The sequence below is a fragment of the Emydura macquarii genome, unplaced genomic scaffold, assembly GCF_026122565.2.
Source record: "Emydura macquarii macquarii isolate MOO-44397 ecotype Brisbane River unplaced genomic scaffold, CSIRO-AGI_Emac_v2 contig_3240, whole genome shotgun sequence".
NCBI lineage: Eukaryota > Metazoa > Chordata > Testudines > Chelidae > Emydura > Emydura macquarii.
The window spans coordinates 6,367,122-6,392,793 of record NW_027133377.1 but is presented as its reverse complement, the minus strand read 5'-3'; the positions used below and the strand labels follow the sequence as shown (position 1 = coordinate 6,392,793).

Sequence of the window (25,672 nt, the reverse complement as noted above, 5' to 3'; positions counted from 1 at the left end):
ATATATTTTAAATATATTTATTGCTTACAGTAAATTGAGGTAACAACTATTTGTTAGCCATAACACTTTAATTATAAATTTAGCACTATCTGAACAATCTTTTCCAAGACTTTTGTCAGAAATGCTAGTTTCTGTGACTAGTTTGGTAAAGAGACTTCTAAAAACATAGATCAATAAATTAACATAGAAATTGTACTTACAAAGTTTCTAGGTTGTCTAATCCATCAAAACAGTGTTTTCCTATTGTTTTTATTTTATTGTTATGAAGATGCCTAAAGAGACAATAAAATCAGTTTCAAAATAATAAATTACAAAATTAACATAAATTGTATGGTATTATATTACAGTAGTAGGATGTTTTAGAAAAATCACTCAAGGGTAAGGGGAAGTGATGCTTTACAAAAGAATGCCTCTTATTACCAGACAAAAGGTGTCTGTCTAGTATGAGAATAAGATATTATCACAATTACTTATCCGAGACCCTGTTCAGTACTACTGATTCTGACAAAACTGCAATTAATTTCAAAGTGCTAAAGCGGGGCCTTCAGATTATGGTTAAAGCTTTTAAACAGTCTTCAAGCAAACTGGCATGAACACCCTAGACCTATTCCAAAACAAAACCAAATAACAACCCCACAAACAAACAATGACACAGTAAAATAACTGAATAAATAAATAAAGTCACAAAAGCTTAACTTTTATTTTGCTGGATTTTTGAAACGGACAGAATATTTTGAAAACTAAAAACTTTCAACCAGCTCTACTGCTAGTTGAGAAACTCCCAAAAATGTGATGAAAATCTGAATTAAAAAAATAAATTCAACATTTGAACCAGCTCTAGTGTTAATCCCACTCCCAGACACATTTAAGCCTACATTCAAGAAAGCACTAGAAAAATATCCGTAAGGAACAAGCCTGTGGCAGATGATATTTCCATCTCTAAAAAATATAGTGCCTTCCTTTGTCAACTTTTTTCAGTTGTTGGTTTTCAAGAATTACTATGTTACCAAAAAGAGATGCAATCAAAAATCATGGAGCAATCTCAGTCATGGCATTTTTGATTTTCTGTTCGCAGACCTGTCTAGTACAGATGATAATTGTACCAGTTTGTGGTGTTGCTGGGATACAAACTATTAGCCACCTGAAGTAAAATAGAACAGAACAAACTTCTCATTCCAATCCTAAATAAATCAGATCCACACTTGGAGGATCAAATTGAGTTGTGAAGAGAAAAGCTGCTAACACTCACAGAACAACGAGGCTTGAAAGGTTTGTAAATGCATAATCAGGAATGTGTGTTATTTTGTTGAGAGCCAGAGTTAAGGCCTGCAGAGAAGGAAGATTGCTGAGTGGATGAATGGGGACTTCAGTCAAGCTGTTGTCATCTAGCCACAGATGACGTAGTTGGACAAGACCCTCAAAACTGTCTTCTGGAACTGCAGTAATATGGTTAGCATCTAAACGCCTAAATGGAAACAAAAATAATTGAAATTAGTCAAGTTCATGAGCCTTCATTAAGTACAAGTATGGATGAAAAGCCCTATCACACTCAAACATTTTTAAAAACTCAAATAGCTTTACTGGAAGAATTCATCATCTAAAAGTTTTGAGAAGCCACTGAAATGGGCTTGAACTTTTTTTGTCCAAATAAACAGCTCAGATAATAATTCACATAGCAAAATTATTTGTTTCCTGTCCATTTTTAACAAAGTAAAATATTTTTTAAAATTACAATAAACTTTTAAGTGAATGGACAACAATTCTACACAAAACGCCATTATAGACAGCAGTACACACTACTGGAACAAATTTACAAAGAGATGGTCTTAATGCATATTGCAGACACATTATCTTGATTGAGATTATCTCTACCTACATTGTAAATAGCATTAGATCCTATTACTGTGTGGCTTTCTATTATTACTGTACTTCTTTCTCAAGTGACCAATCCCAGAGAATAAGAGTATTAAATATATATTCTTGAACTTCATATCAGAACAATGAATCATGTTGGCAAATAAAGGATTATATCATCAACTAAATTCAGAGACTTCTCTCTTTCTAGCAGAGAATCCTTTCAGACATACTCTAGAAAAAAATATCGAAGTTTAATGCTACCAGTGTTATCTGCATAGGATGAGCTTTGCCACTATATTTATTTCTCCAAATTAATTCCAATCATGGATATTAGCAGTAATAGTGCATCTTCACATGGAAAATGACTCATTCCTCTTTCAAAAAGAGTAGCAAAGGACTTTTAACAATTAGTTTTGCTTCAATTACCAACTTCAGCTAAGCTATCAGGTTACACAATATTTCTTTAGGTTTCAGGGAATTTAAAATGAGAACTGCAAAATGGCTGTCCATCCACACTACGCCATTACTCAACAAGCCAGAAATAAGGGGCTCTTGGTAGAGTGGTGCTACAATCAGTAGTGCATTGAACTCCGACCCCTCCTTCTAAGGGGTGCTTGGGAGTCACCTACTTGGAATTGACATGAGCAAGCACTCAAAGAAGAAAAGACTGTTACTAACCTTCTGTAACCGTCATTCTTCGAGATGTGTGTCTCATGTCCATTCCAAACCCACCCACCTACCCCTCTGTCGGAGTCTGCCAGCAAGCAGGAACTGAAGAGGCGGGAGGCTGGTGGGGCCCTATATAGGGCACCATGAAGGCACAACTCCAAGGGACTCCAGAGCCGACGTTTTGGATACCACTAGGGGAAAAACCTTCCAGCGACTGTGCACACAGTGCACACACACCTACTTGGAATTGACATGAGCAAGCACTCGAAGAAGTAGTACTTTGCACTTATCGTTATTGAATTTCATCTTGAATTCAGACCAAATTCTCAATTTGTCAGAGTCCTTTTGAATTCTAATCCTGTCCTCCAAAGTGCTTGCAAACCCTCGCAGCTTGATGTCATTTGCATATTTTATAAGCACGCTCTCCACTCCATTATCCAAGTCATTAATGAAAATACTGGATAGTACTGACCCCTGCAGGGTCCCACTTGTTTGACAGGCCTCCCAGTCTGACCGCAAACCATTGATACGGTCTTTCAATCAGTTGTGAACCCCTTATAGTAATTTCATTTAGACCACATTTCCCTAGCTTGCTTATATGAAAGGGATTTGGTGTTGAGACAGTTCACATCTTTAAGACTTTTTGGGAAAAGAACAGAAGTTGAATTCCCATTTAATAAATAAATAAATAAATAAAAGCTATGAAATTAAGCCACAAACACGCAAGTATTGGAAGTGGGAAATTTAAATGTTCTGAAGCCCAAGAGGCTCATCTTAAAGCCTTTAAACCGATACATCAAAGAGTAATTCCTATGGTTCATACACTGGCATCTGCATATCACTTGTCCCATGATCTGGCAGCTGTGTACACCCTTATTTGTGAATACTTTTAGCCTGTGCTGAGACTAGAACGTTCCAGAGAAATTAAATGTCTGGTGATAAAGAGAATCTGCGGTTCCCTTGGGGGAGGCAGAAAAGGGGGGGGGGAGGGAATAACTAGAAATGACCTGTCTTTCATCTCCCCCCTCCAAAACTCATACACCTCCCTGAAGATCAAAAGAATTATTTTCCATTGGAATAAACATATCCAACTCATTTCTTCATCAAATGCCCTAATTTTTTTTTTGTAACTCAACATACTTTTGAGACACATGTAATGCTCTCAGTCCTTGTGATTACTAATCACGAGCTCTTCCATTTCTGCTGCAGGGAGGTGTGTACTTTCAGTGTGATCTTTTCTAAATACCTCCACCAAGTTACATTTCCTCAGGTGTATTCAATTGTAAAATGTCTCAGTGAGCTGTCACTCCACAACTAAGGGCCAAAAAAGGAAGGCGCAACATTAAGGTTATGATGTAAGCCAACTGCAGCACTGAAATTCAGAGTAACAGATGACAGACACTTCATCCCTAGTTCACTCTGCTAAATTCTATATATCACAGCATGGATGGTATTGGGCTTAATCCAATGTAGGTTAGATATTAGGATAATTTTTCTAAGTATAAGGTAGTTAAGGTCTGGAACAAGCTTCCAAGGAAGGTTGTGGAATCCCCATCACTGTGGGTTTTTATGAACCCAGCACTGTCTACACCAGTGGTCAAGTCGGTATAGCTACATCTCTCAGTGGTATGGATTTTTCACACTTCTGAGAGCTGTAGTTACACTGATCTAAGTTCTTAGTGTAGACCAGGCCCAAAAGTGTTATATTTCTGGTTTTATTTTGTGGCATTCAGGACTTAACTAGATTTTAATAGTTGTTACTTTTTGTTTCCCAGGCTGAAATGCTATGCCAGAGTTTAATCTAAATTTATTTTTTTCCCCTTCAAATGACTAATTCTTACCTACAGTATATTGGCACTGTCAAGAAGAGCTATAATGTAGCTATTGAATCTGAACGTGCATTTTTTATTAACCTGTATTATGAATGTTGGTATATCTTAAGAGGCAAACCAAAAAGAAATTTTTTTTAAAAAAACCTAAATATTTGGTAACTACCATATAACATTCTTCATAAAGGCAACCACCAATATTACTGGGTTTTGGAAGGTGGGATAGGGAAAGGTTTACTAACACTAACTAGCAGAATGGGGTCAATATTCCTTGCTGAACTGTAGGTTTAAAAAGATTGTCTTTTTTGTTGATTAAAGCATTAAAGATAAGGCTTCATGTTTAAATTACAGCTTGCAGCATATACTTAAATTCCTTAATCTTTTAGAAGCTACTCCAATTCCAGCTTCCCCTATAGGCATTGGCTTGTGAGAGGCCTACTTTAAATTTCAGTCTATAAATTCATAGTTTAGATGCTGAGCTGTCATTTTTGCTTTTATTACCTGTCAGGTTCTACTCTCACATAAGCTCAAACCACACAAGTTGGGGGAGGAAAAGAGAGATAGTAGGAGAGAAAGCCAGGTGTCCTGTACTTCTCATAAGAGTACAACATTGAAATTAGGTTTAAAAGATAAAACAAACCTATGGCTTAACAGCTTGCAGCCACCAAATTGACTTTTTTGGAACCATGGCGATAAGACCTTCCCTCCTACCTCAAAGGTGGTGTTTCTTACTCTCTAAAAAGTGGAGATCAAGCTGGTGGTTTTGAATTAGTTTTTATTGCAGCTGCTGCCTGCCAAGTTATGATTTTGAATCAAATACATTTAAATTGCTTATAAAATTCTCAAACACGACCTGCTGAAGATGTGCCAGTCATGGAGGGTGTAATTCTGGGAAAAACATGACAGGTGGGCCACAATTTTACAGAACACGACAGCAAACAACCTTTAGAATAAACACAGATAAACCCTAAATAAAGAGGCAAAGGTAGTGGCTTTCTGTCACACAGGGAGCCCAACAAAATATACAGCAAAGCACCACGAGGTTGCCTGTATAGTCCCCTTGGAACAAGCTAACTTTCCTCAATCACAGCATTAGAAACCAACCCTACAGTAAACAGCTCCTCACTATCAGCACTGAGACAGCTTGATAAATTGGTGACTTTTTCAGATATACAATGGTAGAGTATAAATCATCTGACTAAATACAACCACACCCCAGTGAAGCTGCAATAACAGCAGGTTACTATAACACACTAAAACACACATTTCAGCATTAACACTGAAAGATCACATAGATAGAGCATTCTAACAGTAATGCTCTCCAGCTGAGGATTCTGGGGAGCACATTCTATCAGAGCCAGAGGGGAGCTCAATGGGTTAAAGACCCTTGGTCATCTGTTCAAACAATAATGCCCTACGATAGGCCTACTAAGATTTCTTCCTGTAGCAGGAGCATCCCATATTTGGGACATCTCCTGTGCCAGCCTGTGTGAGCCTCCACTGCCTGCCTAGTCCACTCTGTGTTGTTTCCCCAGCCTATTCCTTTCTTTCACTAGCTTCTGAAACATGACAGGAAGGAAGAGTCATGCACTCACAAAAGGAGAGCTCCTTTCCTTGCTCTGTTTAATTTGTGATCCCTCCCCAGCTCCCAGCTGCGAGCCTGGGTGATTGTCAGAGCAGGGAGCACTAATAAATAGAGTGACAGAGAGATGCACAATTGCAGTTTGCAGGTGTGCTGATGCCAGCAGGATTGGAAGGAGGTGAAAAACTGAGGGGCAAGGGGCAAGAAAGACAGGAAGGGAGCATGGGGAAAAAACAAAATCCAAGTCTTCCTCCCGTTCGGTAGTCTCCATCCAGCCTGTAGCTGGAATTTGGCAGCTTTCTCTTCTCTCTTAAAGGGCAATCAATCAGATCGGCCCACTGTAATAAAAGCAGGCCCTAGTTGGCTGGCCAGCAGTTTCTTCAGATCTCCCTTAACAGACCCAGCCCATATACCCTCAGCAAAATCCACCAGGTAGCAGCTGACAGATCAAAATCTCCTAAGCATGATTTTGGTAATGCTAATGACAAATGTATGCCTCGCCAGAGGCCAAACCCCTCCTCACACACATTTTGTTATTGTTTCCCTTAAGAGGGAAGAAATTCATGGCTTTGTTTAGAATTAAGCTGTCAAAAACCTAAGGAGCTGCTGTTTTCCTTTCCAGATAGGGTTTTAAATCAAACTGCTCCCTTCCCACTCTTCAGTTTACTTGTTTCTGGAAATGTAACAGTATTATACTCACAGTAAAAGTTAAATGTTGATATTAATAGAAAGCAATCACTATGGAGTGTACACTTGTGTTAAACTACTTTTGGTCAATTGCAATCAGTAATGAACTTTGCTCCTTTCAAGTGCTACTTCAAAAACCACAAGGAAAATCACAAACAACTCTGGAGTAGATTTTAGATTTTCAAACAAGTTCCATTTACTCACTGCATCTAGCAGCTGCTCACTATATCTCAAGTGCTAAGGGACACAAATACATGAATTTGCTCCACTCAAAGTGTGGAGGTTTCAGCAAATATCCAAGTGTTTAATAAACTAATTTAATTCAATAGACAAGTATGGCTTGCCAAGTGTGTTTTTTCCATATGCATGATCTCTGCATAACACCATCTGACACATTTAAAATTTGCTGCAGGTTATCTCTACATGTTGGAGTTGTGTTGGGTGTTAATCTTTTACCCACATGCCTTGTAAATGGAACCATACAACAACTGATAGGGCAATCAGAATGATTACTGCTGAAACATGAAGTGAATGAGTCAATTTTCTTTTGCAGTCACACAGCAGTTATAAAACAAAAACATTCTGGTGCATTCAGTTTCTAAATCACTCGCTCACTCCTTGATTCTTAACTCAAAACTTATAGAATGTAATTCCTCAAGTTAACCCAATTAGTAGATAAGGTACAAAATTTGAAGGGATTCCTGAAGCTAAAAAGCACCCCACAACTCGGTTTCAAGTGAAACCAGGTGGCTCCTGAAGGTACACACTGTATGCAAAAACAAGGCTCTCCTTCACTCAACAATTCTGTAAAGTCCATGAAGTAGTGCATTTAAACAGCTGCATTTTAAAATATCATTTATTTCCTTTAGCACACAGCTCAAAAGAGCACTCAAACATTTACTATTCTTAACAAATGTAGGGGCGGGGAAGCAAATTCAGCATATCTGAACTTGTCTTTCTTTTGCAGGTTAAAAAAGTATAAACATGGTGAATACTCTCCCTTCCCACTACCTTGCTTATGTGCCTTCAGCACAGTTCTACAGTTTGATATAGATTTACATGTATGCACAGATCATCTTCAAACCTTTAGTAACAGTGGAGAAACAGAAAGCATAGTCGAACTGAAAACCTCAGGGGAACCCCGCGCCCCACCCCAGATTAGTTAGTTAGAAAAAGGACTGCATCAAACAGTGATGCTAGTTACCTTAAAATAATCATTGGTGCTCATTGACATATACCTTAAATCCATCCATTAGATTATCCCTAGAGATAAGGCCGTAATTTTGTATTCAAAGGTCTCTGATCCAGAATTGTTACAGTAAAATTAATGATACAATTAGTAAAACATCAGTTTTCAATAATACAAGGAACTCTTGCATTTTCAAATCTTCATTTTCAAGATGTTTCCCCTCAATCTGTCACGTCTAAAATTAAACTTTCTGTGAAGTCTGCTAAAATATACTTCAGAGTAGCAGCATGCATTTAGTCAGAGTAGACAAATTAATCCGAACCTACCTCTATTACCCACAGTAAGAACACTATCAGCTTTTTTTATCCTGGGTATCCATTAAACTAGAATGATTCACTGCAACCATCCATTACACCATTTTACCATTTTAGTCATCCCCCACTCTGCATTTCATCCTCATATATGGACACACAAAAGTTTTATTGCCCACAGCCTAATAAATAAATAATTTATAAAAGATAATTTATGCATTAATGCATTAGTCTTGATGTCTCAGCAACTTGGGCCAGGTCTAGACTAGAAGCTGTGCCAATATAGTCTTCTTATAATGGCACCGAGCTCCAACGGCACTTTTGTAAGTATTCCAGCCCTGAGCAAAACAAGCTACTGGTAAAAGTACTTTTGATGGTGTAACTGCATCTACTCTAAGGGCTTTCACTGTCACAGCTATATTGGTCAGGAATCATACTTCATCACACCTCTGACCAACCTACCTATTCCAGCAGAAGTTTGTAGTGTAGACCCAAGCCAGTGAAAATATTTTGTGTGTGTGTGTGTGTGTGTGTGTGTGTGTGTAGTGAGCAAACCAATAACTAAAATAGACGGCATTGAACTTCACCTCTCAAAAATGTTTTAAAGCAAACTTCTACCCTTCTTTATTAAAAACCCAGTGCAACTAACAACTTGGCCTGGCAGGAAAGACTACAGTATGATTATATAGTAATATAAGGAATGAAGAACAAGGAACACGTCAGTGTTGGCTTGCTTATCAAGAAAGTGCAGTGACACTGTAGTCACTACATGAGAGGGTTTTCTATCATTGATATTTTGGGATTGAATTTTTTTATTTAAAAGATATATTTTCATACAAACATATAATTGAGGGCATGGGAAATCATTTATTTCAGAAAGCAATGTATTGGGCTTCCGCTGTTATGTCGGATATTTAAACATAAAACACCTCCACCAACCTTCTTTCACTATCCAACCTTCCTGCCACTTGTATCTGCCAACTCAAGTCATAATCCTCTGTTTATTATACAGCATTGTCACATTGCTGGAGGAATGACAGCCATGTAAAAAAATTCAGCGTTATCACTACAGGGACAAATAAGAGAAGTGAAACAGAGGTCTTTTAAAGTAGATTTTTAGGGACAGATTCTGTAACTGTTATGTAATTGGGACAACTTGGAATAAGGTACTATCCAACATGAGAAACGGTGGTGGAATGTGTCATGTTAACAGTATGTAAGCCAGAAAGTTATGGCTTTTTAAAAAATGATATACATTTTAACATTCATTTGAAATTTTTTCACATTTCTCACTAACTTAATATGTAAAAATGTTATAGAGACGATCAGCAAAACTCCTTCATGAGCTACAGCACATTGCAATAGCTGCAACGCTTTCAGCTACTATAGAATACTATAATTATGTGTACGCACGCACACACACACACTCCTGAGGCCTTCCCCTATATAGATATATATAGATAGGAGTATAGCCATAGAAGGAGTCTATTACTGCAGGGACAATAACAGTAATTCCTTTACTGCAGTTATGCAATATCATCAGTACAATGCACTCCTTTCTCTGATACTTTGCTTGCTACTGGCTAAGATTTTCAAAGTCGACTCATGGATTTAGACACCCGAATCCCATTACAATTAATGAAAACGAGGTGTCCAAATCCTTTAGGCAGCTTTGCGAATCTCAGCCACACTGTTTATAGAACTGAAAATTAGGATCTTGATGGCAAGATGGTAGAACCAGAAAGCAGGAGGAGTGAGGTTGCAAGGGCTGTGATCTGTGTAAGCAGACAGCGCTTTTCCTTAACTGAAGGACAAATAGTGTTCTAGTACAACAGCGGTTCTATTAACACAATTTGAACGTGCCTCTTGTCCCTCCACTTAGCACACCTGACTCGTCCACTACAGATAACTCCATGCAAAACAGTGAAGCAGGAGCACTTACTTAATATGCTGCTTTAAAAATATTGACATATTTGAGAAGAACTTGAACATTCTGCTCATAACATTGAAGATGGCCAGTTTAATTTTCCACTCAGGAAGATGATAATATCTATCAGTGGGAACCAACGCTGCCTGGGGTTTTTTGAATAGCTGGGAGTTGGGCACAATCTGGGTGTCTAATCCCTGCTGGCCTATTGAGGCAAGCCTCTTCACTTCACTTCTCTCTGTGTGGAGTACAGGGAGGTACTGCAACTTTATAAACCATTCTGAAGTCCTTGGATAAAAAGATTATTCTATTTTACATACCTAAATGAGGCACACCATGGTTCATTGTACAGTTTTAACGTGTTGGGGTTTCAACACAGGAACCTGAGGAGACATCCTCTGCTATGACTCCAACCCAGGAAGAGAGTAGGTTAAAGTGGCTTAGATTTTGGACTGGCTGGGGGCTGGCATAGCCTTTGGCATAAATCAGAGTAGTTCAGGGGTTGCTCTAATTTACAACAGCATCCCAGGGACTCTCTACATATTGTATCACAACCCCAAAATCAGTAAGGGCTATAGAGATACCCCAGCCTCTTGTCCCAATATGCCTCTGATGCGGAAGTTTGAGAGGTGGGTGTGTAGGGCTGCCTCTGGTGGCTCTGTGCAGACCCCACACCAACAATTCTCCATTGGGCCACTGTAAGCTGCTGGAGCTGTGTGTAAGGGTTGGAGTGGAAGAGAGACTCTTCTCTCCTTTGGTATCTGTCTTTGGCCACTCTTTTGTGACCTTGAGCAAGTCTAACTTCTCCACATCCATTTCCGAATCTCAGATGGGAACAAGGTCACTTCTCTACCTGCATAAGTTCTATGGTTGCCTAACAGTATAAGTGACAAGCATATACTGTTAATATTTGACAGTAAGTCAAAAAGCAACAGGATCAATTTCATTGATTGGGCTCCACATTGGTCAGATTCCTGCTCTAGCAACACCAGCTATAATTTGGATACGAAAAAACGAATTAGTACATTTTGTCTTGGTCATTTATTTGTGCGAGCTGTGTTTCTGCTTAGAGACATCACTGCATCTCGCAATGTGAAAACACATCACTGCAGATAAAGTATCCTGAGGTGTTGAAAAGGGGTTTCCATCCACTGTAACCCTTCATTTTGGTAAACTGCACTCTTCATAAATAATGACTACATTCTAACTTTCTTCAAAAAGAGAGACTTGGGAAAATAGCCAATATAAACAGAAAATAAAGAGTTGCCATTGTGTATTCAGAACCACACTGGCTACTCTCCAGCTATTGTGCAAACAGTAAGAATTGTAAAGCTTCTGTAATTATTTTATTTATTTCAAACCAGGTACATTTACAGGAATCATGAATACCTACAATGTGGCAACTGTCTATGCATTCTGCATCATAGTGTAATAAAACAAAGGCTACACAGCTATACAGGAGCTGCAAACCAAATGGTTATCAATATATTCTGAAGTTTTAAGGAAGAAATAATTTGTGTCTTCAAGAAAAAATCTCTCTCAAAGTCAGCTTCACAACAAGTTGGGGAACTGCCAAAAGACAACCCATTAAGTGATGCTTAAACTTGTAGTTTTTGAATGGAGGTTATATAAATAAATAAAAGTCAGCAGCAATTTTCTAGCATGCATCACGCAGAGCTATCGGTTTTATACAATGATCTTCCTAGCTGCGGGGCCTTAAATACTTTTTTTTTTTATTATTATTTTAGGACAAATTCCTATGTTAAAGGTCATCTTAGTAATACAGCAGCACACTCATATCAACATTCCTACATTTTCTGACATAGAAATTACGGGCCCAATCCTACAACCCATAGGCATGAAGTTCTCCCTTTGAAATCACTATGAACTGTGTGAGTTGAGGGTTTGCAGGATCAATCCCTAATTTACCATTGTCCTATTATAAATGGAAAAACTTCAGTATCCATGAAAGAGCTAATATATTCTAAAGTCCAGCACAATTTGCCTTACATGTTTTTCCCACACACACATCTACCAATGCACCTGTCTCAAACTAAAACATCACTGCAGTGTTAACATCAGGTGGCTGCCAACTGTAACAAGTTGTGGTGGTTTTGTATTGCGAACAGATGTCCTCTTGGGAATGGAGTGAAACACAAATCAAATTTGAATCCATTTCTCTAGAGTAAAATAGTGTGAAAAGTGACTGCTAACATGTCATTGTGGGGTTCCAACATTTATACCCAATAACATCCAGATGCTTAGTAAATTTTCTAACTGATAGGCCTGCAAACTCCACTTGGGATCTGAAAAAGGGGGAAAATAAGTTATTTCTTGTTAATGTCCTCCTCTTCAAACTCTCCAACATTCACATCATCTATCACTCATTTGTCCCCAAAATGAACATCATTCATTTTATTTTATTAAACCTATTATAATTAGAGTGATTCTGGATTCATTTGATCATTCACTACTATTCCCTTGTCTATTTTACCTTCCCTTTTGATCACAAATTATTATCACAACCATCAATTGATGGGTTAAATAATCTAAGGTTTAATCAGAAGACTGTTTAATCAAAGGTGCGTATGTATGTGAAGACAAAAGCTTATTCACTACAGATCAAAAGGATAGCTTCCAGACAGTGGGAATATTAATGGATATAATCTCCTCTGCAACATCAGCACAATATTGATACCAAGAAAGAGAACTTTTTGCTCAGTAAGGAGCACATCAAAACAATGAAGTGTTTTCGTCTTAGCATGAGGCATCCCTGGACACCAGCCTGTAGACCTTTTAAATTCAGAGAGGTTACATACACTGGAGTATAGTCTCCTCCCCCAAGATATGTGGTTCTCCATGAAAATTAAAGGGATTCCCTTGCATGTATCAAGAAAAGAGCCCATAATTGATGGGGACAGGGGAAGCACACATCTGCACTACTCTTGGATCCACAAAGGCTGGACAGTCCATGGATCAAAACTCACCATCAACTGTTGAGAAAAGCCTATGTTTTATTCTGCTCTGCTCAAGCTCTGCCCACAAACCCACTGCCTTTCATGTGTGTGGCATCCAAGGAGCAGAATAGTACAGGGGAGGTGCAAAGGTCAATGCACACACTTGCACGCTATACGCCACTGCTCCACAACAGTGCAAGCTGCAGCCAACCTTTAGACTGTTTATTCTGGTTTACAGAGAAGGGGGGGAAAGGCACGGGTGTAGCAGAGCCAGAGCCCATGGGATCACAACTATGAGACTGCAATGCCCAAGATCCCTGCTTATGGAGTGGTGAAGCAGCTGTGCAAAACTTGTAACTGGTGCTCCATGACCAACTGCAGAGTTGGAGGGGAGAGGACTTTTGTGTGGAAACCAGGATTTTGGCATGCAAAGAACAGAAAGTAGATAGGGAGGGGGGAGAAAAACCCATGTAGTATATCAAAGTGAAAAGCATTCACCTCCTATAGAGCTGCAATTGACCATCAAGATGCCCTGCAAGAGGAGCCAAACCACCAAAAGCCACAAGATAATAAAAGCCCCTGTATGATAATTGGAGGTGACTGGAAATAATGGTGGGAGTTTTCCATAGCAGTCTGTAGCATTTAGGCATCTTCCATTAAAATAAACACTATGAAAATCTCAACTAGCGCTCACAAAAGGAGGAAGCAAATGCCCCCTTCCCCAACAACGAAAGACTCACACACTTATGCACAAATTTTTAAGATGCTTAAACACCTTAAGGCATGCAGAATGATCCAATGTGGATCTTCCATATCTGCACTGTATTTACATTCTCTCTCACAGAGGGGTTTATGAAAGTTATTCTTTTCAGAGGTAATATTGTGAAATTCCTTTCTATGCTTGGTGGAAATTTCTGCTCCACTTCAAATTAATATATTAAGCCCATAAACATTATTTTACATAAATCATTGCATTTCAATGTGTTCTAGAATGCAGCAAATAGGTATATTAGGTTGTGGGGGTGGGGGAGAGAGAGAGAGATATAACATAGGGAGGATGAACAAATTAAAAAAAAAAAAACTTACAAGGATTGTAAACCACTTAGTCCTCTAATGGCCTCATTAGGTACAGTCTTCAGCTGATTGTTCTGTAGTGTTCTGTAGAAGAATCTTTGTTAGTGAAAGATTGTCACAATAATCTTTAAAGCACCTCCTATTTGACACAAGAGATCATGTTCCTTTTTAGCGGACTTTTTGGACAAGAAAAAGCATTTTGGAATTCTCAAGACAAGGTACTCAATGTTAATTTTAAAATAATAGTGAAAGTGGCTTAGTTCAGCACCTTACACAATCACTCCATTAATGAAACAAACCACATCAATGGGCCCGATTACTTCAATATAATGAGCCAAAATCATCTCTGATATAAACTAATGCAATTCTACTGGACTTTATTGGGAGCTGCAACAATTTACACTGGGGCTCAATTTGGTTCAATAAATGGCATTTTATTATTTACCAACGCTCGCATTTTCATGGTTGTTTCTACTGAATCCTCTATTTCTAGAAAAAATGGCGCAAATATAATTTATTTTAATAATTGCATTTATATAGTGTGCCCATTATAAAGAGTTTCTTCGCACATTCACAGTATGAAATACAATACCAAAATCTTACTGAATAATGCCAGGAAAATAAAACAAACAAATGGTATACAGTCTGCGATGAACTAGTAAGGAATCCAGCCTGTTCTCTATTGTCATATAACTCTTCACCACCCACTACAGCCTCACCTACACTTATCTTTGCCCCTCCATTTTGTTCTATAATGGAATCATACTGTGCGATATACATGGTTGATTTTAGAGAGAGTGATTTCTAAAGAAAGGAATGACAGGCTACATTAAATTATATGAGTTCAGTAAGTTCTCTTATATGACAATGTTTTGGCGGCAGTGAAGAATATTTTTTATCAACAGCATAATGGTTTTAATGGTTTATCTGTTTGGTGTTATGAAATGGGTCATTAGGTGGTTTGTGTAAGTGTAACTACGCAAATACATTAATCATCAACTAATAAGACTTGGTTTTAAATTTTGTAAGAATTAAAAATTTGGGGTGCCTCCGTTTTTGGGTGTCCAGCATCAGATATCTTAAAAGGCCTGATTGGAGTACCTTCCCTGCATTTAACTTATAAAACCTCCTGTAAGCAGTATTGCAGATGAGTTCCCAGTCCTCCCCCTTACTCCTAAGCCTATGCTTCCTTCCTCACTTAAGACTTCCTTTTTTCCTTCTCTCAGCCTCTTCGTATCCTTGCTCTATTGGGCCTGTCTTTGTGTACAAGCTCTAAAATTACAGGACAGAGGTTTGTTTGTTATTTTTAAAATCTGGCTTATAAAAGGAAGCTAGTTTCAGCCTTAACTATGGAGCACCAGCTGTAGTGGATATTCTCATGTATGGGGACAAATAGGACACAGGGAGAGGGACACATTATTACTGCCTCACTTAGAAATCCTCCTTCTAGTGGTCAATCTCAGTTACTACACGGGCAGTGTTATATTCTTTGCTGAGGGGGGTCAGAGTTAGAATGGTACCCCAAAACTATCTAGGCTCACATACTACACACAGCAGTGTCAGAGCAACTGACAGGATAGAAGGAGAAAACCCTTGGTGGTTTCCTCTGAACCCTCCTAGGACTTGGGTCCATTGTTTCTCTCTGTTTTGGATAGCCAGAGAGGAGTCAAACACTAGTACTGTACTCCAAAAAAATGTAATAATTACAGTTTAATCAAGTTGACAACTGTTTTTATTATTCAATGCACATCATCTTCAAGGTTAGCACGACAGAGGGATTATGCAAAAGAAAACAAACCAATGAAGATTTTCATGTTACTGGACTGTCCAAACAAAAAATTCTGTTTCCGTCCAGCCTGCCAGTAAACACGCTGATGAGCAAGAAGACAGTACACAGGCTAGCTGTGAAGCTCTAAAATTTGATTACTTACAGCACTTTGAGTTCTTTCAACCCAGACAAGGCCTTCGGATGGATAAAAGAAAGGTCATTGCCAGCCAGTCGTCTGGAAAAAAAAATCGTAATAATTCAAACTCTGAAAATACAGTACGTTTACCACTGTCTAATAGATGAAACCATCAGTGCATCAAAATTTGCAGGTAACTGGTGTGTTTTGCATCAGATTATATCATACCTGCGATCTTCACATTTACCACCATTCACTCACCATTACACATTTTTAATAAAGCATAATGCATTAAAATCACTTCTCTGGACCTACACATTTAATCATACATTTTCTTTTTCTTTTCATTTTTTTAAACTGAAGTTATCTGATTAATGCAATACATGAAGAAGCAGCTTTCAGAAATGAGAGAGTGCTCATGCAGATTTTCATGAGCTTTTCCTTTATGATAATTTAAGACTATGTTTACATTCCCACTTAGCCACCCAAGCTCAAGAAAAAATTAAGTCTGGTGTCACCCCAAAAACATAATCCTTTTAACAAAATCAGAAAGCCCTCCTTATTCTTCAACCCCTTATTTATCAGCAATTAAAGGAGAAACTGAAAATGTAAAACTAACACATCAAAGGATGAGTTAAGATTCTTCTTATGAAACTGGGTTTGAAAAATGAGTTAGCTGCTACCAATATGTTCCTGAGGCTTCCAGCACAGCCTAGGTAAAAAGAATATTCAGCTATCCATATGTTTTTAATCTAGCCAGCAGCTTCTAAAGAAATGATGTGGTCAAGCAGCAATAGTTAGTTGCTAAAATGAAGGCTGTGAAAAAGGTTTGCACTGAACATCTTAAAATTCTGATGATGTTCACCACTAGATTCAAGGTGATATCCTGGGTCCATTGAAGTCAAACACAAACCTCCATTGACTTCAACAGGGCCAAGTCTCTCCTAGATACTAATACAATACACATTAATAAACTAACATTAATATTCACTATCATAGATACAGAAGGTTCTTCAGAACACAAGGTGAAAAACCCACCCAAGCAACAGAATTTCAGCTACTTATTTTTTCCCCCTTGTATTTTCTTCAAACATTTTGCCAACTTCCAGATCAGTACTTGCTGTGTGGTCTAACCTTTCCTGAGCTGCGAATATCTGCAACACTAGATGTTTTATTAAGGTAAGAGAGATGATAAAATGCAGAACACCTGGTAATCCCTAGCTGCCAAAAAATGAGAACATTACAATAAAGAATCGTTTCAGCCAAAATATTAGCTTCCTTATTTGCTTTATCATCTAAATTGAGGTCTGAAGATGTCAGTGTAGATTATATAATGGAAACATATAATGGGAACATTTGTACAAAACAATCATTGTTTCTGACTACTAACACTTATTCTGCTTAATAAAAAGTTAACAGCAGATTAAAAATTATCATCTCTATTCCAGAGAATGGTAAATTGATCCAGCATCAAGGGAAAAAATACTAGCATATTGTTTCTAGAGGGGAGATAATAGCAATAATAGCAATAAACCCATCAACCTGATGAAATTAATAGGTAGCAGGTTTAAGCCTAACAAAAGGAAGTACTTCTTCACATAACTCTCAGTCAACCTGTGGAACTCGTTGTCATGGAATGTTGCGAAGGCTAAAAGAATTAGACAAGTTCATGGAGGATAGGTCCATCAATAGCTGTTAATCGAGATGCTCAGGAACACAATCTCATGCTCCGGGTGTCCTTAACCCTCTAACTGCCAGAAGCTGGGCCTAGATGACAGAGGATGGATCACTTGAAATTGCCGTGTTCTGTTCACTCCCTTTGAAGCATCTGGCTCTGTCAGAGACAGTATACTGGGCTAGATAGACCACTAGCCTGACCCAATGTGGCTGTTCTTATGTTCTTCACTAGAGTCTTAGTTTTGTAAAAAGGTAGCAAAATTACTATTTTGTTAATCTCATCTTTTATCTCTCACTCTGTAACAGATCATCCTAGACATTAATTTTATCTCCAACGTAAATCTGCCTATGACTGAAGTGATGCCATAATAAACTTCTGCAGAGCAGACAGCACCTTAATTAAATGTTCCATCTGCCTGACAACAATGATATTTTTATATATAAACAAATGGAGCAGTGACTGTCCTTTGTGAACAGAAAGGTGAAAGGGGTAATGAGTGATATCTGTGTCCAAGTACTAACAGGCTGAAGAAAAAGGGGGTTACTATCATTTTTGTGAAGTTGTTCCACAGATGTCAATTGGGACTCTGATGGCATGAAGAAACCCAGATCCAGGTTTAGGTGGTCATGGCCAGAATCCACCAGAAGAACTGCAGCTGTAGACCCCGATACTCCAAAGACTTAAGCAAAAGTGCAAGAAGCATGCAAGGTGCCCCACTGAAATGTATGGAACTAATCAAGTACAAAAGACTCAGCAGGATTGGAATTTTAATATGCATAGCTCAGGCTCACTATTTTTTTTTAAATTTACAGTAGCACCTAAAAGCCCCAGTCAAGGCCATGGCCCCATTATGGTAGGTGCTGTATATGCTTTCCAAATTAAAAAAAACCAAAACCAAAAAAAACCCCCATACTCTTTCCTACCCTCTCAAATACAATAAACTGCAGAGGTCGCAGTGTTGCCAGTTCTTTATTATTAGTAGCATTACCCTACCACAGAGGAGCCTTTGTCATGCACCAGGACCGCATTGTGCTAGGCACTGTGCAAACATGGAACAAAAAGATGGTTCCTGCCCCAAACAGCTTACAACACGAGTATAAGACAAGAAAACACTCTTGTAATTTGCAAGTCTATCACTGTGTATTGCTCTTAAAACCCCAGTTCCTGGAAGCAGATAAATACACAAGACACTCAACTTTTTTTTTTTTTTTTTTTTTTGGGTCAGTTTCTAGACCTCCTGGTTAAAAAGACTATGATCCAAATACAGTTTAAAGGTTCTGACATCAAAAGCCCCCTACCCCCCTTCCCCAAAAAGGAACCCAACATCTATTAATATTTTTAAATCTCATGGTTTTGGGGCAGGGGGGAGGAGGGACTAACATGATTTTTTTAATTCTTAGAATCAAAACAACTGAAAAATGCACACGGCAATGAAAAACAAATAAGTTCAATATTACATTTCCTAGCTAGTTGCCCGTAAATGGTTTGTATTACATTTTTTTTTCCTTAAAAGTGTGCATGATTTTTTAATGATTTCCTAAAAAAGGCACTGACAACTAACACTTATGAAACATGGTGCCTCTCAGTCCCTACAAATTGTATGAGTATTTTATGAACCTGTATTTTTCCAGCTGTCTCCAAAAACACAGCTGTTTATTCAAAAACGATACAAACTGATTTTTTAAAAATCTAAACAGAAACCCTTAAATCAACAGAAACAACTGAACAGTCATATAGCACCAAATTATATCAGTAATCAGACAGCTACTGACATTGATTATCTAGCATTTATTCAAAAAAGCACCGTTCCCCACAAATTTGAGAACAGCAGCTGTAGTTCCAAAACGCTCCCCAGCTAAATGGGCTGCTTTTGGACTTGGTAAAACATCTGCTATAATATTTTTTATTTTCAAAAAACAAAAAGCTGAACAACCCCAATCCCATCCACTGCCACTGCCACAACATATTGTGCACTAGAAACAAAACACAACTAAGCAAAAGCAAGGCTTGCGTGACTTTAAATAGGAATACTTAGTCTACCTTAAGGCAACCCCTGTTTATTCAGCCTGTTGCAACCAACCAACAGAAAAATTGCAATCCATTACATTTCCCTTCCGCCTAAGTCTGGCAGCCTTCCAGCAAACAGGATACAACTGGCCAAGTGTGCAAAGGCTTTACTAATCAGTTTGCCAAATATACATTTATCATGCGTGTACTAGCCTAGGGGACCACGGCTTCTCATTAGAAGCTTCCAACTATGGTTCCAACTATGGTTAGGCTAAGACTAACGTATTATGCACCATTTTAACAAGCTTTCTTCTGCTGCAGCGTGCTGCAGCTGTCAGGATGGGGATATTTTTCTTCATAGAATAAGGTTTATTTCAAAACCAGCCAAAAAGAAATGGGGGGAAAAAAGTCACATTTACATTTATTTTGCATATGTGCTGTAACTGAAAAGCCCCAAGTCAGATTCTTCACATTATTCTTAATACGTTAGAGGAGGAATTAATGAAAAATTAGTAGATTGATTGAACCACACCCAGGGGTTTTTGGTAGAAGATTAAAAAATAAATAAAAAACCACACACAAACTGGCTCGGTCTACACTTTTAACTTATATCAACATATCTATGTTGTCAGAGGTATGAAAAAACCCACACAAACAGTTGACATAGCTATGCCGACAAAAACCCCAGTGTAGATGCTGCTATGCAGACAGAAGAGAACTTCTCTTGGCATTGCTTACATTGTTTGGGGAGGTGATGTTCTTAAACAGGAGAAAAATTGCCCTTTTTGGCATATGCTGCATCTACAGTAGGGGCGGCTATGCCAGTGTAGCTATGCCAGGGTGCATGTGTCTGTCTGGGAAATCAGAGCTTTACCAAGGGAGAGAAGCCTCAAAACCAGGGGGTAGTGCTGCCAGAGCAGTCCAGATCATTGCTCCTGGATGTTGGGGGCTGTGGCTGGTGGGGCTGAGGTGGGTGGGATGTATAACAGGGCTGCTGGGTTGTGAGGGAAGGGGACCATCAGCATAAGTGGGAGTTGGTAGAAAACCATCATCAACCTGCTCTGATCAGCTCATTAAATTAGGTTTATGGAGGGGCTCAAAAATAGCTGGAGCATACCAGTGAATCCTGCCTTTATCTGAAGTTTGTACAGAATATTTATGTTGTGAAAAACAGTATTTTACATGCACTTCCAATGGGCTTTTTGACTAACTATATGTGTACTTTGGATGTGTCTTGCTACAAAGTCTGGCATATAAAAGTTGGGTTGTGTGTGTTTTATGTTGACACAGTATGCATATTTATCACTAACATGTGACATCTCAATCGTTGTTGCACAGATTTTCGATTAGGTAAAATTTACTGGGAGAATGTTAGGTGACTAATATGAGTGCTTTATCTTATGATGATGTCACACACAGGAGTCTCCAAAATCTCTCTCACATGACAGAATTACCAACTTCAGATCACTTCTGCAGGGCTCCTGAACTATAAAATTTAACACTACATCATTGCTTAGTACCCCTGAAAAATCTTTAAAAGAAAAAGGGTATGAGTTAAATTTTTCTGTAAAAAATGTATAATGCTTATTCTTCAGATAGGGCCCAGTCCTGCAAGGTGTTGAGCATCTCCTCCCTGCAATGGAAGTGGATGACAATTCCACACCTCACAGGAAATTCTCATTATCTTGAAGGACAGGTCCCTAAATATCTATAGTTTAATATAGAAATCAAACTTTTTTCTCCAGTTCATCAAGAAGAGTCTTCAAGGGCTAGATTGTGACCAGCCCCAAAACAACCAAACAAGGGAATAAGGAGTCCCTTCCTGGGGCAGCTACATTAAGGCTACTTAGCTCTTTGCCATGGGTGCTGGGGGGAATGCATCAGATGCCACCACCTAGGGAACAGATTGGGTGGGCAGTAGGCAGAGCTATTATTCTATTGTCTCCCCGCCAGGTTGGTCAACAAAGCGGCCCAGTTCCGTTGTGGGGAGAGTGGGGGAATCCAATACCCTCAAATGGGCTGTAGCAAATTCCTCCATCCTGGTAACAACAGAGGGGCTCTGGGAAGAATCATGCCTCTCAGAGGGCCAGTGGTTCCTGAGGCTCTTCAGGAAGTAGCACAGCTTATGCCTTTTCCATAAGGCTGTCCCTAAAATGCACAATCCAGCCTAAAGTTATTTTTTGGCATCCCCTTCATTTCTTTGGCAAAAGACTGACAAAAAATACAGTTATGCTGCTGAATGATCAAGCAGAAGGAAATTTGCTATCAAAAGATCTTGATTAAATGCAAATATTTATACCATAAACTGCAGTGCAGGGAATGATACAGCTGCTAAAAAGCTCAGTAATGCTATCTTCCCAGTGCAACCTTGCAAATATTTTGCAGATTATTTTAGCTGTCATCACTTCTGGCTCTAAATAAGCTTTCACCTTTCATTTTCTGTAATTTTTTTAAATTGAGTTTGGCTATTTCATGTGCCACTCTGAGCTGAAAAATTAAGCATCTTGATGTGTGGAGGAAGGTTTGTAACCATGCACTCACTTACTGAGAAACATCACTATGAAAGAATAACTAAGAATTTCCAGTTCAACACATCGTCCCACGGTCTGTTCTCCTGACATCAAAAGTGATTTAGACACTTCCAAAATCTCCAGAATATCATGCTTACTGATTCTGTTAAGAACATAGATGTATGGGCCTAGCTTAATGGTCTAGTCTTATGTGTTCTCCAATGTCATAAGAGACACAAACTTCATTCATCATTTCTTACTTCTCAGGCAGACAGGACTAAGAGCAATGCAGGGACTCAGCCTGCCGAGAACTAAATAGTGTCTTGGATTGTTCAGAAAAATCACTCCAGCCACTCCTTGGCTGGAAGTAAGTGGAACTTTAAGTGAAATTATGTGCCTGAATAACTTGGAGACTCCAGCAGGGAAGCAGAGAGAGAATCTGCCCTCAAAGCCTGGGAAAAAGATTTAAAAGAAAATGGATGGTAGAGTCCCCAGGCTAGCCACTGACAAGAAAGGCAGGGACAGACAAGAACAATGTCTGTGAGTGAAGCTGTTAATAAGTCTGGCAGCCTGCTTGCTACAGAGAATTCTGTTTATAGTGGCTACTGTTTAATGCAGCTAATTAGCAACATGGGCTGTTCCCAATGGCCTTATAGACACTTTTGAAGATGAAGGAATGTACTAGGGGTTACACCAGGCATTTTGATAACCTCATCTCTTAGTATCAAAGTCACTCCCAAGAGCACTGACTCAAGACATCAACACTTCAGAGAATGACACTGCGAGCGCAGAAATGCGGACATGCTGGTACTGCACCATCAATTCAAGACATGCCATTTTGGAAGCAACACTACTATACAGATTATAGAAGCCTGGTCTACACTTAAAAATTAAATGGACTTCGCTATGGCGCTCAGGGCTGTGAAAAATGATGCACCCTGAACGCCATAGCTAAGTTGACCTAACTCCTGGTGTAGACGTGGCTAGGTAGACGGAAGAATTCCATTTAGCTACTGCCTTGCAGATAGATGCATTAACTACATCGATGGAAAAACCCCTTCTGTTGGCGTAGGAAGCACCTACACTATGGCACTATAGCTGCAGTGCTGTACTTGTGCTGCTGTAGCATAGACATGGCCCTAATGCCACAAACTCCTCTAGGTATATGGCATGCAAACGACTGGTGGAAAGATGCCTACCTATCAACTGATGAAAGTATACTTCCTTTGTGTTCATCATAGGCATCCTATTGGGATGCTACACTGATGGAACTGCTACTAATAGCCTTCACTAAAGGAGCTACTGCATTAGACTGGAAAGCTAAGGGTATGTCTATACTGACGGCAGCAAAGTCGCCACCATCAGATCGATCTTTCTGGATCGACTGAGCGGTGAGCGTAGACCCGCTCAATCGATCAGGAAGTCGATGCTGGTAAACCACCCCCTCAAGTGGCACAATGCAGTGAAGACGGCACGCAGAAGGGAAGCACAGCAGTCTACGGGAGTTACCCAAGCTACTCTGCGTGGCTTGCGTAACTCCCGTTGACTGCCGCCGAATTTCCAGGTAAGTATAGACCAGGGCTAAGAGTTGTAAGAGTAAAGCAATTTACATTTAACTACTTAATGATGTTAGGTTCCCTTCCATTTCTATTATTATCTCTATTACCATGGTGCCTAAGAGCCATAAATAGGACAGTGCTTCTAAGGAACAAAATACTGAGGGAGAGAAAATCTTTGCAGTTATATGACTGTCAAGAACCACTCTTGGTCATAATTATCTAAGCTCACTGGTTGACTAGTGGCCCCAGAATAGTTCAGTCATTCATGTTATCCCATTGTTGTAAAGTAGAACAAATTCAGGCAGTGACCCATTGCCTAAAAAGGTTGGATTTTTGGGCCCTTCTAGGTAAGATAAATGAATACGTTTCTTGTAGGATGGCACAGCATTTTTTGTTAGTCACAAGATGCTTCCTTGGTAGAAGTCCGGTACCCTCCATTAGTTATTTTACACGGCATAGCTAGTGATCTCAAGTCCAAATACACCTTATTTATATTATGAAAAGAGGATTCAGAATGGCTGGGGAATACCCTCCATGACATCAATTTCCCAGTGTTTGATGCCAGACATAGCACACTGAATTGAAGCACTTCTGGAGGCTGCAAAATCTGAGTTCTCTCTCTTTTGGTAAGTTAAATTGTGCAATTGTGAGATGGTCTGGCAACCTTGCAAATTGTTGAACAAGTTAATCACTGGTATAACTCCACTAAAGTCAATTGTCTCAGGGATAACATTTGGCCCATCCTGATTAAAAACATTAATCTTCTCTCTAATTCTTGACTGGATGCAATATGAACCCCTCAGAAGCCTTCTGTTCTTGTTTTTCAACCCAGATGGTAGTGAGCCTGAAGAATTTGAGCAGAGAATTAGGTCCCCTTCTTTCCCTGTGAAAATCTTCATACACAAAGGTTTGCTGTAATTTTCTCTCTGCAGTTTTCTGGGATGCTTCCCACCCTAACTGTGTGTCTTGGCTCTGTAATAGCATGTTGGGTTTTGTAAGTCTGTCACGTATTTGCTATAAATGCATATGAGTTAGTATGTGTTGTCTGCCTGCCATCACCCACTGGAGGCTGATATTCCTCACTGCAAGTTAGAATACCAGTGAGGAATGCAACACCCATTTCTTGGAAGATTAATAAGTCCCTTTTTATTAATTGTATTCTGGCAGCGCCTAGGGATCCCAATCAGGAATCAGAGCCCCACGGTGCTAGGTGCTGTACAAACAAGTAATAAGATGTGCGTTGTGTATTAGCTATGACTGTGCAGCCACTCAGCAAGCAAGATGCAAAGCAACCTCTCTGATCTCTTGCAGCTTAATTCAGCACGAGTCCTCTACTCCTCCTCTTAAGACTCCTTTTCTTTGTTCCCTCACCAACTTCTCTGTCCACTTACATCTTGTGCTCCCATTTTTGCTGACTCCCCCTTTAGGCCACTACCTCTCCCCACCATTCAATTATTGCTACTGCTGCGACTACACCCACATCCCTCAGGTGCAGTTCCTCAGGCCTTCCCATTCTGCCTGAGTTTTGCTTCATGTCCCCCACAACAGCAGTCTCCAGCTGGACTTGGTGCACAGAAACACTTGCTATGTAGCAGTCCTACTAGTGGGCTAGGCATCAGCCCCATTCAGCCCTAACAAGACTGCTCCAGATGTTCCTCAGCCCTAGCAGAGCATCTGCCTTGAGTGGAAGTCAACTCTCTTATCAAACGCAGATGTGTACACTGCATGCTTAAGAAATTTACAAGAAACAAAATTTTAAAAATAATATTTTACATCTGCTTTTAACTACAGGAGTTGAAAAATATTTATATATTTTGCATTACAACTGTGTTCAAACATTTGCAGTTTTAAAACTGTGCCTACAGATGGCTGAGCTGCACTGGTGCCATTTTAGCTTACTTATTTTCCACCGTTCAAGGACTACTATGAGAT

At 39.2% G+C, this 25,672-nt stretch overlaps 1 protein-coding gene across 1 annotated transcript in view; it reads right to left on the bottom strand.

Annotated features, from left to right (window-relative positions):
- The window catches only part of LGR4 (leucine rich repeat containing G protein-coupled receptor 4), a 106,873-nt gene that overhangs the window by 18,344 nt on the left and 62,857 nt on the right, over positions 1–25,672 (bottom strand). The window contains 4 exon segments of the mRNA XM_067532121.1: positions 201–272; positions 1,250–1,465; positions 14,095–14,166; positions 16,014–16,085. Coding sequence (XP_067388222.1) covers positions 201–272; positions 1,250–1,465; positions 14,095–14,166; positions 16,014–16,085 — 432 coding nt within the window.